The 13,640-nt window shown below is 38.4% G+C and overlaps 2 protein-coding genes across 2 annotated transcripts; one reads left to right on the top strand and one right to left on the bottom strand.

The window, feature by feature from the left end:
• Positions 1 to 2,537: 2,537 nt before the first annotated feature.
• Positions 2,538 to 3,893, top strand: LOC144434871 (ankyrin repeat and SOCS box protein 18-like). Its single transcript, XM_078123385.1, has one exon. It carries the CDS (start codon positions 2,538 to 2,540, stop codon positions 3,891 to 3,893), a length of 1,356 nt encoding a protein of 451 aa, XP_077979511.1.
• A 1,837-nt stretch (positions 3,894 to 5,730) lies between these two features.
• LOC144434867 (acid sphingomyelinase-like phosphodiesterase 3b) lies at positions 5,731 to 13,369 on the bottom strand. The gene is made up of 6 exons (XM_078123381.1): positions 13,270 to 13,369; positions 9,495 to 9,708; positions 8,457 to 8,704; positions 7,827 to 7,990; positions 7,092 to 7,272; positions 5,731 to 6,785 (listed from the first exon to the last, which is right to left on the bottom strand). The coding sequence occupies exons 1-6, from the start codon at positions 13,367 to 13,369 to the stop codon at positions 6,274 to 6,276; spliced, it is 1,419 nt and encodes a 472-aa protein (XP_077979507.1). The 3' UTR covers positions 5,731 to 6,273.
• Between the last annotated feature and the right edge of the window lie 271 nt (positions 13,370 to 13,640).

The following is a 13,640-nucleotide window of genomic DNA, read 5'->3' as shown; positions in this document are numbered from 1 at the left end:
AAAGAGAACTACCCAAACTACTGTCTAGTCTCGTATGTCATTTATTTGAACGCATGTGTGTGTGTGTGTGTGTGTGTGTGTGTGTGTGTCTGTGTCTGTGCCTGTGTGTGTGTGTGCGCGCGCGCGTGTGTGTAGGTAGGTAAGTATAGTATGTATGTATGTATGTATGTATGTATGTATGTGTGTGTCTGTATACGTATGTATGTATGTATATATGTATGTATGTATGTATGAATGTATGTATGTATGTATGCATGCATGCATGCACGCACGTACGTACGTACGTACGTACGTACGTATGAATGTGTGTGTGTGTGTGTGTATGTATGTATGTATGTATGTATGTATGTATGTATGTATGTATGTATGTATGTCAATACTGAACATCAATGCTACATCTTTTGCCAATGTCACTTCTTGTTGTGTACACGGCTAATTTAAAGTATCCAGTAAGTAAAATAGGTAGGTAGGTAGGTAGGACGGACTAAGGTAGGTAACTGGTATGTACTAGGTACAAAGGCATATTATAGCACAGTACAGTAGCAGAGTGCAGTACAGTATAGAGTGGCACCATGTATATTCACACGTCATCAGGGACCTTTTATCGTCATTAAAACCTCATCAGGTGAACATTGCAGACCGATACACTTTTTCGATCTCACTTGAATATATCATAGTGGAGCAATATTTTTGTTTGTGTTTCATTCTATTATCTATAATATTTGAGTTTTCAGGAAATTTTCCAGTAGATATTACGGCAACATTTATTGTTCTTCTATTCTGTAGCCTTTCAGATTTGGATGAGGATAGTATTTATCACGATTTTTAGTATACAATTTTATCATGGCTTCCTACTTGAAAAAGTCAATTTAAAACAACATTGACGAAGTCTGTGAAGTCTCTAACTCGATACATTGTAAAAAAGCTATTTTTAAAAATGTGTTATTGTACGTAAAATAACAAAGATTTTACACATGTAATTAATCTTTTTCAAGGTATTGAGTTGCAAACAAGAACTTGGCATAAGCTTATGTTGTTTCAGTTTCACATTGATTTTTCAAGTAGGAAGACATGATAAAATTGTATTTATAAATTTAAAATCCAAAATAAATCTGCAAGCAGTTCAAAATGTTGGGTCCTCGTATATTGATAACCTATACATGTATGCGCCGCCAAAACGGGCATCACATTAGAGTCTAAAATTATTTGTATTTTTTGCATTTGCTTATCAATATCATGATGTCCCTCCATACTACGCATTTGCCACTTCAGTGATATCCATTATTGATGTTCTGCCTGCGTACGTACGTAATCCTAAATTGTAAGTAAGTGTAATTTTTTGCGAAAGATACTAAACATTCATTTCATTAGCTTTATCTTGGGTGAATTTGAAACTAGGAGGATACGCTACATACCAATCCCGAGGCTCATGGGAACATTATCTGACCCCTCACCTTTGTTAATTTACTTCCGGTTGTGTCATTGATGGGTAAGTGCTAGACATTCCGGCCAAAGATACCAGAAATTCTCCGTTATTCTACGCAACGGCTGTGGCGTATTGTGATTCCGATATGTTTTTGAAACCTGCTGCAATTTAAAGTGGTCAATCTACCTATTTCATAGCCCGTATACTCCATAGAAGAATATTTGGAAGACAGGTTGGTGTTACAATCACAGTCCAGTCTAGTTCCGTTACGATTTATACGATTTATACCTTCAATCACAGTCTAGTCAAAGCTGTTAAACTAGAAGTCCTGAGATGCAATTTAAAATTCATCTACAGCCACCAACACAGTCATTAACACAATGTCTTTGTTAATCAATCACAAAATTCTAACCAATAACACAGTCCCTCACAAAGTGAGTGTTTATTGGGACAGTTATGTAATGTCCAAATATGGTATATTGTCAGCTCAGGATGCCACTTATACACTGTTTACGTCACTATAGCAGCTGGGGGTCACTACTTAGATGAACAACTTTCTGTGCTGATCGAAGGGACTTTGACCAGACTGTGGTTAGACCACAGTTGGCATCCAGACTAAGTCCAGAGGGACTGCATGGGTTAACCTAGTCGTGCTTGCAGACGGTGCATGCGTTTCGCTCAACAAGGGGCGACTTACTCTGTTTGCAAGCAGGACTAGGGTTGACTATGGTTTAACATATTATAACGTTATGTACAGTCCAACTCACAGACAAAGTAAATTGGGAGTTGGTGTTGAAAGTGTCACTGTCAACGTTTCAGACCTATCCCATCTGCAATCAGGACTAGGTGTTACATAGGCTGTAAGGTACGCCATGACAAGGCACCCTCACACATCGGCCAACCCCTACCACCCGGTGAGGGCGAAACGTCACAACATATCTTATATCCCTACCAACCAGGCAAACTATCAAGTCAAATATTACATATAGTCTGGTTCAAAGAAATACAAATTTGATACTCAGAAAAAACATCTGAAAAATAAAATTCTTGAGCAAAACTATATTTTTTTTCTTATTAATCAATGCACTTCCTTCATTTGTCAGGTGTGAAAATGGAAGCAGAACTGCATCAACAGTTCATTGAAGACTTTCGTGGTCATATGAGACGGTCTATAGAAATGTGGTATACCATGCCTGTGGACTTGAAAATAAGAACCTTGAAAATGATCTTCCACATAGTACAAGGAGATATTAGTGATCTACTGAAGGTGCTTATTGAGCTTGGCTACACTTCAAAGATTGAATTAAGTTTTCCTATAAACAAGATGTCAGAGCAGTTTATTAATGACCCAACAAATCTCCCTAATCTCTGGGAAAACCTTTCTTTACTTCAAGTTGCTGTTCACCATAATAGCTACGACTGCTTGAAGTTACTGTTAGAGAATGAAGCTGATATTTCTCCTGCTGAGCACATTCTCACTAAGACATATTACCATCACTGCGATATTGAGTTACTGAAGTTGCTACTTGAATATGGTGCTGATCCCAACGAATTGGATGAGGATGGGATACCACTGTTGTGTGATTGTGCCCAAGATGGGTCTGTTGATGAATTACAACTTCTGCTCGCTAATGGTGCCTCAGTACATGTCGCAGACATAGGCTCACTTAGTACACCACTTCATTTTGTAGCGATGAAAGGCTCATCAAATCATTATAAATGTGCTTGTATTCTTTTAGAGCATGGTGCAAATCCAAATGCCTGCAACCGACGCAATGAGACCCCAGCCTTTGTAGCTGGTGTGTTTGGAAGAAAAGTCTTCCAACTGTTAATAGACCATCGAGGTACAGTCAATGCTGTTAACAGTTCTAATTCTACAGCTGTACACCAAACATTCATGCGTGGTGACCTGACAAATACAATGCAACTGATAGAATTTACACCAGACTTGAATATTGTTAACCAGCATGGTTACACCATACTTGACCTTGCTTTCCGCTATCATGATTCATTTTATATAAAAGATAGCTTTGATGATAGCATCCCAGTAGAGCCAGCACCTTACATCAAACAACTCATAAACGGCAATGCAAAACTGAAGAGTTTCAATCAACATGATATAGTCAACCTCTTTGACCAGTCTCCTCACAAAATAGAGATGATCGGATTGTTGATTAACTCAATCGTAAATAATAATGTGTCTACTCATTTTGTCAGTGCTGTTGCTACCTTTAACAGACAAGAAGTGTTGAGCTTGATGTCTGAAAATGGCAGTGATGAGCGATATTTAGAGTTTTATGACAGATTCTATAACGTTGCTTATCGACCTCGATCTTTGAAACATCATTGTCGATGTGTCATCAGAGATTGCATTGGAAGGCAGTTTACAAATGTTGTACCTCTGCTGGACATCCCTGTAACCACCAAGTCATACCTGCTGCTTGATGACCCTTGTGATCTCAACTGACATGTTAGTCTCGGTTACCCAGACTCTCACCGCTGGGGGTTCTTCTACAAGACCAACCAGTAAATTTCTTCCAAGTCACAAAAATGGGTTTACAAGGCCAGTTTGTTGTAATTTCGCTTGAGAAGTGATAACTTGTCGCGAAAGTACCTAAATCATTTAGCCTACAATGTTAGACATGAAGGATTCCCCAGCATGCTCTGCTCTACTGAGGAGCTACTTCCTGCGTGAGCAAGTTAGACTCTCATTTCCCCAGACTCTCGCTTGGGGAGGGCTCGTAGGCAGAGCCCCCAATGACGAGAGTCTGGGTAAACAAGACTACTGACATGTATGATGTGACACACCAGTGACAGACATGTGATATATCAATTATGGTCATGTGACATACCAGTGGCTTGCATGATCAATGATGAACATGTGACACATCAGTAACAGACATGTGATATATCAGTGATGGACATTCGACACACCAGTGTGACAGACGTAATATATCAGTGATGGACATATGTACACCAGTGAGTGATGTATCAATGATTGGTGTGTGATACACCCATGAATGACATTTGATACAGCTGGACACTTAACACATGTACCAGTACTGAGTGAAAAATCATCAGTGACTGAAATATGATTTTGCAAAGTTTTTAGAAGCAATATACTTCAAAATCTCACCTGCTGACAATACATATGAAAACTGTAGCTGGAGGCAATGTAAGTACTGAATGGACAAAACAGTGTTGTAAGAAAATCACTGAACACTCACTTGACAGTCATAGTTTGTACAAATAAATGAGCTTAGAATGATGTGTGCAATCAAAATTTATTCCATCATCATTTCTATGATACTAACTGAACTGGCAACCATTTTTGATATGCACATTTAGACACTTGGGCAATAATTACATTCTCGCAAGGTATACCGGTAGAGTATAATTTTTTTCTTTGATGTCTGTGCATATGCCGCCATAAAGACGCTAGTGGTTTTATGAAGAATAATTAGAATACACGGGAACACAAAGTTGTAGCTGATATAACATTTACACTCAGTCAACATAAAGTTTTTATTTGTAAACATTATGAAAGAAAGTGCCAATAGCTCTGAAGCACCATAGACGTAAAATAATAACCTTCATTTATACTGGATAGTTCTGCAAGTATTTAAATGCTTGTCTCTAAACAAGACCTGTGAGAGCTGTTCCTCACAGGTTCAGTCTAAGCAGGGCACTGGAGTACCTGCAGAAAACCTATGTTGTTTGGTTACATCAAACTGAATGTATGGAATAATAGCGTCTAATTGTAATCATTAAATAACATGCATACATCAAGTTTATGCAGAATTTGTTACACTAAACTATTGGATAGTAAAATAACACAACCCATGATGCATGACTCCATGTGGCAATACTGGTATATACAAGATATGGTATTTACATACACTGCAAGCACAGGTGTAAATACCCTTGAGTACCCCACACTGGCACTCAGTGGAATGGGGTTCTGTTATTATTACACATGTTTATCTGAACTGGCAAACTTTTGTAAAAATGATACTGAGTGATTACAACACAATGTCATGTACAAGGAATGAACACATACTCATTTGCATATAATTTGCATACATACTAATTAGAGAGACATTATCATACCATTAATTCACAACAGCATGATATCAGTAGTTTTCAGTTGATGTTATAAAATCTTTATTTCCATACAGTAATTTCATGAATGAACATTTACAAAATATTTCTAATTTTACATAATGAGACAGTTCTTTATCTGTGTCAATGTCTTTAAAATGATGAGGTGTGTTTACAGTGATGGTGAAACACACTTCCCCAAGAGAACCATCTTGACTTGTCAAAAGAAAATTGCTGGGAAGAATTACCAGCATGAAATTAAAAAAAAGGCTGGCAATATTATCAGAGAAATTTATATGCTGGTGTAATCATGCAGGTGGTTTATTAAAATAAGAATGTAGCCACCACAGATTTAGCAATTACTCGTATTATAAAATATCGAAGTTGACTGTGTGCTTAGTTTACACGCACACACACACACAATGTAAACTATCATATCCCATTTTAGACTCATTAGCTCTCAAAAGACAGTACCCATGTTAGACCAAAGAGCGAAAAACCCTACCCAAAAGGGCGGCACATATACGTATACCCAATAGGTGGGAGTACCCCCCCGACCCCCAGGGGAAAGGGGTTGGAGAGGAACGGGTTAGTTAGGAAAAAGGAATACATTTACATAAAACAGCTAGGCAGAGAGTGGGACAACCTAGCTCTGGAAATATACACTACGGGGTTTCGACAGGTAGGGGAGAAGACTGTCGAAACCCCGTAGCGTAAATTTCCAGAACTAGGGACAACCCATTATGTTACTGTGTAAACGAAATCATTGCAACTAGGGAAGCAAGTAACGTAAGAAGGTTGAGGGTGTGGTACTGCGGCGCTGTGGACACTCCTTCCATACATGCATCATACTCGTCTATCTTGACATTGGTGATAGCACACATGTGAAGTTTCTTACACATTTCATCACATGGCGATGTATCATAGCTGACTGAATTATACAGGTTATATTTATAGAACTGTTCACTGCTGTCGGGCTGCAAAAGTTCAACCAAGTTGTGAAGTGACTCAGTAGTAACGTCCTCAATTCCATACGCTTCGGTTGCAGTATATTCTTCCACCCATTCAGTGTTTCCACTCTGGTTAGCTTCAGTCAAGTTCGTCATGTATTGGATTATATCGAGTAATTTTCCTGTAGAACGTTCATATTTGATCAATCTGACTCCTGGATTATTTGCACCGAATTCAGGTCTTAAGACGTATTTATTTCTCCAGGGCACGACGGCTGGAGCCAGAAGCATTGAGTTTATAGGTTCTCCTACATAAAAAAATAAATTAATGTTATGATGTGATCAGTATTATCAAAGTCATTATTCTCATTGTCACCATCACCATATGCAACTCTCATCGCCATCGCCATCATCATCATCATCATCATCATCATCATCATCATCATCATCATCACCACCACCACCACCATCATTTCATCATATAATATATCAGTGTGTGTGTGTGTGTGTGTGTGTGTGCTTGCGTGCATGCATGTGCATGTGTACGCAGCAATGAAATAATCCAAGAATGAATCCAATAAAACATTCTGTAAATTGCCATTTGATGATCTTACCGTTTTCATTGTAAAAGACTTTGAAATGATCAGTGTGGTGATGTGCGTAGAACTGTCCTATGATGATATCATGGTACTTCTCAATCAATGCAATGTACTTGGCGTTGTGTTCAGGATAGAACCATGGCATTGAATGTGATCTTTCCGGATGACCTGGCGAAATATGGGCAACAATCCACACCTAGACGAAATGAAGACAATACACTGTACGTGACAGTCTGTAACTGACTCCTCATACATTTTTCCATTAGAGTCAGCGTGCAAAACAACAAACACGTACGTTTAATCTCAGACTACTAAAATAAAGTAGGGTCTGAGGTTTAATACACGCTAACTAGTTTAGATACAACTTACTATATAGTTGTTGAAATTACTGCTTACAAATGGTGGAGTAAGAGAAACTAACATTTAAAGGCAAAATACTGCACGATTCGTGTACCAATTCCTCTGTAAGAGCATAGGGCAAAGGACAAACAGTGAGAGGAAACAATATTTAAAACTTTTATTTGAAATGTACAGAAAATAATATTAGAAATCTGGTAAATCGTGAGAACAAAATTGATTATTCGTTCTTTTCCCTGTGGTGAGAGCACAATATGACGTTTGAAATTAACATTTTTTATGACAAAGGAATGTGTTTATGAATATTTATGCATATGCTTGCAACCAACAACTCTGAAATTGTGTCACTTGTAGAGAACTTTGAATACTAAAACCATGGGGCCATTGTTATACCTTTTCGTTGGCACTCTTTGCTGTTTCCAATGTTTGTTCCATCCACACGAACTGTTGTGCCGGATCGGTCATTCCCTTTGTAACTTCATTTGGAGTGTAGTACAAATTGTTGTTCGGTACGATCAGACGAATTCCGTTATCCATTTTCAAGGTATAACGGCCAGCTATCAAGATAGAAGATAAAACATGTCATGAGATGCCAGCTTTGACGTGTATACATGGAAGTATTCCATGATGTTAATATATCACACAGTGACGTGATCCATTCAGCCAAAACTGCGCCCTCGTTTTAATTTTCCGACTATCATTTATGACGGCTGTCTGCCTGCCCACCTGTCTGTCTGTCTGTCTGTCTGTCTGTCTGCCTGTCTGTTTATCTCTGTCAATCTATCTATCTAATCCATCTATCTATCTATCTATCTACCTAGCTCACTGTGTCTGCCTGCCTTTACTATGTATGTATGTATGTATGTATGTATGTATGTATGTATGTATGTATGTATGTATGTGCGTGTATGAGAGAGATATAAAGAAGGAGAGAGAGAGAGAGAGAGAAAGAGAGAGAGGGGGGTACTGTAAAGTCTACACCATCCATGCATGATAGAATATGGTGACGATGTAGTGACTGACCTTCCTTCAAAGAATCGACAGCGCCAGTATCGTCCATCAACCAAGAACTCCAAGCCTCTCCAATAGCATCATATTGAGGAGTATTGTACGGAGGCAGTTGATTGCCAGGGTGATAATCATGATTGGCAATGGCTGGATAGACTTTAGTATTTGGGAATTCATCTTTGAGTACTTGAGTTAGATTTTGTATGATTTCAGTCATGAGATCTTCACCAATCATTGAGTCTGGAACGTGTGCCGCATCATCCCTTGATTAAAAGAAGCATATATAGAAAGCTGTGCATTAAAATTGTAAGTTGACAATGGAAGGATCCTTTAATTACACTAGATTGTTGTCCACGGCGGCGATCTGTAACTACGCTAACTCTCTGAACTAGCATAGTCGCACATTTCCAGAGCCATGGAAAGTCTATAGCGAGTGGATAGCAAACGATTTTTATCATGAACGCGTCCACTGTGTAGAACTTGTGACGTAGGAGTTGGAAAGCGTGTCATACTTTTTACAAGCGGGTGGACTTCTTCCATCAAAATGCAAACGGATAATGCCATGTAAATCTTAGATGTCAAGAACATCTTCTTTTTTATAGGTTCGATTTGTGACTAAATTTGACACAAATATGTATATCAAATGACACATTTACTTACATTTATGAATTCTTCTCGCACTACCTTGGATTTTCAATATAACTTATAACGCATTAAATCTACACGAGACAGAATTACGACACTTTGCAGAATGCCGATTCGGAGTTAGATAGATTATTTTGTCTAAAGACTTACAATGAAACAGCGTTCTCGTTTCGGGCAAGCGCCTTTCAAACGATATTTTATACAAAAGATACGTCTATGATAAAGCTGTGCAAACTAAGATATGACTGCAAATTCTACGTGAAAGGGGGGTGGGGCTGAAAAGGAAAGCGTTAAACACAGGCCCAACGTTTTCAACAAAAATTAATGTGTAACAAAGCGTTAGGAAACAAAAAAGAGACGACAACTTTCCACATATTTCAATTAACGTGTGTGGTGACAGTAACTTACCCAGTCCAGATGATGAAATCTACATCAGGTTTATGTTGTTTCATCCCCTGCACTGCTGCTACAATAAGGCTCATAGGTGAGTCGCACTCATAGTCACCGAAGTAACCAAGTTGATGGGCTGAACTCTCGTTCCAGTAATGGCAATAGTAGGATGGAACACCTTCAGTTGAATACTGGTTGTCATAGTGAAAATCAGCTACATGCCAGAAATAACCTAACAGGAGAAGTGTTTGAAAATGAAACACAAAAAGTTGATGTTGAATTTTGATACTACTTTTACTTTCTTGTCTTCGCACACAGCTGACAGATCAAGTAATAACACTCGAATCACTCTTATATCTCATATCCGACTCAACTTCTGTATGTACGTACCAGGATCACACTTGAACTTTAAAGGGAATTAGCTCAGACTATACACAGTTTGTGTTTAAAGATCTACACTGGAAACCAAGGCAAGCACCCAGCATAGTGCCTCGTTCCGACTTCCCGCGAAGCCAAGTGCCTCCTGCCAAGTACTTGAGTGCCTCATCCGTCCCAAGTGCTCTTTATTGCGACGTTATTATTTCGGAAATACCCGAAAACTCTCGAAGTAAATCCGAAGGGAAGTGACTGAAAAAAGGTCATTTTAAGGTGTTTGCAGACGCTTTTGAAAAGTTTTAAAACCAGAATGCATTTCACAAATATGTCGTCTAGCAAATTAGCGATAGTGAATCTGAGCATTTTGAATCACCTTTAAAGTCTAAATTTACATAACGCATGACCAATGGACAAATAATTAATGCAATCCATATAACGTTTTTCTGGGCGTTATCATGCCCTAAAAGTATTCTCAAAACATTGATGAATGATTACCATGAATCCTAGATACAGAGCCTAGATATTTATGAAATGCAGACTGTCGTCTCATGTATTCGAGTATGCTTGGAATCTTGTGTGGTCTGAATCCGATATCCTTGAGACAGTCTATTGACCTTTCAGTCAAACTAGGACATGCGATGTTGTTAAAATATTAAGTTTACTGAAAATATGAATATGTCATCTGTGAATAGTTCTATGAGTTCATTCCGTCAAAAATGCAGGTCAAATATGACATCGAACCTACATAAATCATGAGCACCAAACAAATATAAGGACACAAAACTAAGACATATTTCATTTCTTGAAACGTTATTACTAGTTCAGTCAGATTCAACAAAAAGAGTTTTCGTTGTTGGGGCCATTACAGGGTGACATTTTGCTAACATTGTGACGGAATATTGCAATGTCGTAAACCACACGCCTTTTTACGGCACCGTCCGAAACACACTTTATATGTTATTTTGCTTCAGCAAACAAATGACGTATTCTGGCTAGCGAGAATGAAATATTGTTGAAACAACATTCAATTGGTAAATTTATGCCGTCTATTCAAATTGAATATCTAAGTATGTTTGCCTTCTCACACAAGTAATTTATTAGCGTGGATGTTGACTTGATTGTGACAACAATACGGTGCTTTGTACTAAATTGTAAGGAGCCTCGAAGTTGTCAAAAAGGTAACGCTAGGTTGTCTGTGCGCTAGGTAAGTCCTGTGTTGTTTTAACAAAAGACCCTCTGAGTTCGATTAAAATTCTATCGTTTCAGTTCCAAAGAAACGTCAAATTGCCAACTGAAAATCAACATCACATCGGGTCGACTCGAGTAGACTCATCAATCTCCAAGCCTAACCCCTCCAATTCACTGACAAAGATGGTGAATGAATCAGCAGAAATAATACACGGGTTTACTAGCAAATTATGAATAAAAAATCAACTGTTAACGTAATAAAAATCTTAAATTTCGCTGTTTCTTTGGTTTAGAAAGCTCAAGAATGTATTTTCAATTAAAATGAGAGAGAAACAGGACTCACATGACTGCACAATTTCAAAAAATAGAGATAAAAGGTCTATCAAGTTAAAGTAAGCCATTCTCGAACTACCGAATTATGGGTTGAACTCTATAGGCAAATAAATTCTTTTTGATTTCCTTGAATTAACAAACAGGATGATGAACCCCATTTGTTTATTATTTAAAGTTCATTATTTCAAGACCATTCTTTGTAGGGAAATTGCACTCCTCTCCCATCCCCAGTGTCAAAATTGTAGAAAATATTATATCTGGCAAGGATCACAATTTTACTTTTATTCACTTTTTTTTTTAATTTAACATTATTTTGTGATTTTTTTATCGAGCAGTATTTTGTGATTTTGGTATGATCCCACCGCCGCCACCAGTTCCAAATCCTACTGCTACTTCATCCCACCACTGCCACTGTTGTAAAGTAATATCATAACACATCAGTGAAATACGGTGTTAGTTTAACCACGAAAGTTGGTTTAACTGTTTACTGTTAGTTGTGGTGTGAGGAGTAGTACCTATACCCGTAGTGAAGGGGGAACAGTGTGGCAAGATATTGGAGATAATGTGGTGGAGTGGAGATGTTGACCTCGGTCCTGAGGTTGTCAGTTGTGCGTTCACCTAGTCCGAGGCTTTGGAATCGAGTTCTGGCCTTCAGCTCAGCCAATTAGATCCACAGGCATTGATTTAATACAAACTCAACCTCACTCAACAAACTCAGACTCAAACAACTCACTGTGGTGGTGGTGGTGGTGGTGGTGGTGGTGGTGGTGGTGGTGGTGGTGGTGGTGGTGGTGGTGGTGGTAATAGTGGGAAACAACAAATACCTTTAAAAAGTACCAATGTGGGGGGATCTTACTACAGAAAAATTCCCTGTCTCTAGTGAATTCGAACCTACACTAGGACCGTTTCCTGCACAGGTACTCGAATCAATGTTTATGATTTTTTAAAAATATGTATGGTATATAAGTCTTATTTACCATACATTTTTTTAAATCATACAAATTGATTCGAGTACCTGTGGTTTCCTGACTACTAATTTCGAGCTCTAACAACTTCGCTACAAGGAGGCGGTGTTAAAAATGTTTTCCATTGAAATATTTGAATGGGGAGGGTAATGTTTTAGAGAAAGGAAATTGAGGGAGGGTTACTTTTGGGCGGTATCCCCCTGTAATTACTGAAGGCTCCCTCACAGATAAAGATTATGCATACTGGCGGACATGCTACCGATCACTGTAAAGTAAGGGACGTGCTAAATTCGCGGAAGAGACGATGGCAAACCCCAGGCACAGGGGCATGTATTATTGCTTAGATTGCCGTTTTCTTAGGAAAATATCATACGAATCTTGCTGCTACAAATGTATCAATTTCTATACTACGTAGAAACATTTATCTCTTTTCTCCTTATACTAGGTAAGAATATATAGTCAAAAGGTTGTAGACCTGGAAAACAACAATCTATGAAATATTACACGCCCCTATGACCCCGGGTAGCAAACTGTAGATATGGATGGGTAGGCATCTATACCAGTCACATAAACTACGCACTGCCGCGCAGCGGACTCCGCCCATTAATAGATGAACAACAATGAATTTCTGCATGGATGTATTTCCTAGTAATAGATCCACGATGATTCAATCAACACTTGAGTGGATATTTATGTAAATCCACAGTATCCACAGTTACATAACAGTGAATCTCGTATCAATAATGTACAATGTACAAGTATTCGTCGTACGTTTTCAACATATGGCTAGTTTTGAACTGCAAATTAGTACATTATACTGGTATTGTAAAACTTTCACTGCTTGCAGCCAAAGACCTTCCAGAGGGTATATGTTGCAACCATGTCCCTGATCGATTATACAATGATAATTGATATATACATGTGTCACTTACCTATGTCCTCGCTTGAAGTGTTAGCTTCGGAAGGTACTGCTACAAATATCCCGATTAAGAAAAATAACAGTGTGGCTAGCGCTTGTACAGTCAAATGCATGCTTGGGGTTTACGTAGTGTAGTTCGTTTGTACATACACACAGCACACTAATAAAGTACTCGATGCAAAGTTTTGTTTTTGGCGTACTGCTATACGTCGGTAGTCTGTGGTAAAGAGACGGCACTGTGGAAGGATATGCAAGCAGTATGGCCATTTGAATGGTTCTTAAATATTAACATATGTAAAGAGTCTTGACCTTCAACCTCTGATGCTCATTTTATGTTTCTTCCAGAATACATGTAAAGGATAGCGTTGTTGTTGAAGTATCGCA

The sequence above is a fragment of the Glandiceps talaboti genome, chromosome 5, assembly GCF_964340395.1.
Source record: "Glandiceps talaboti chromosome 5, keGlaTala1.1, whole genome shotgun sequence".
In the NCBI taxonomy this organism is placed as follows: Eukaryota; Metazoa; Hemichordata; class Enteropneusta; family Spengelidae; genus Glandiceps; species Glandiceps talaboti.
This window is presented reverse-complemented; position numbering and strand designations above follow the sequence as displayed.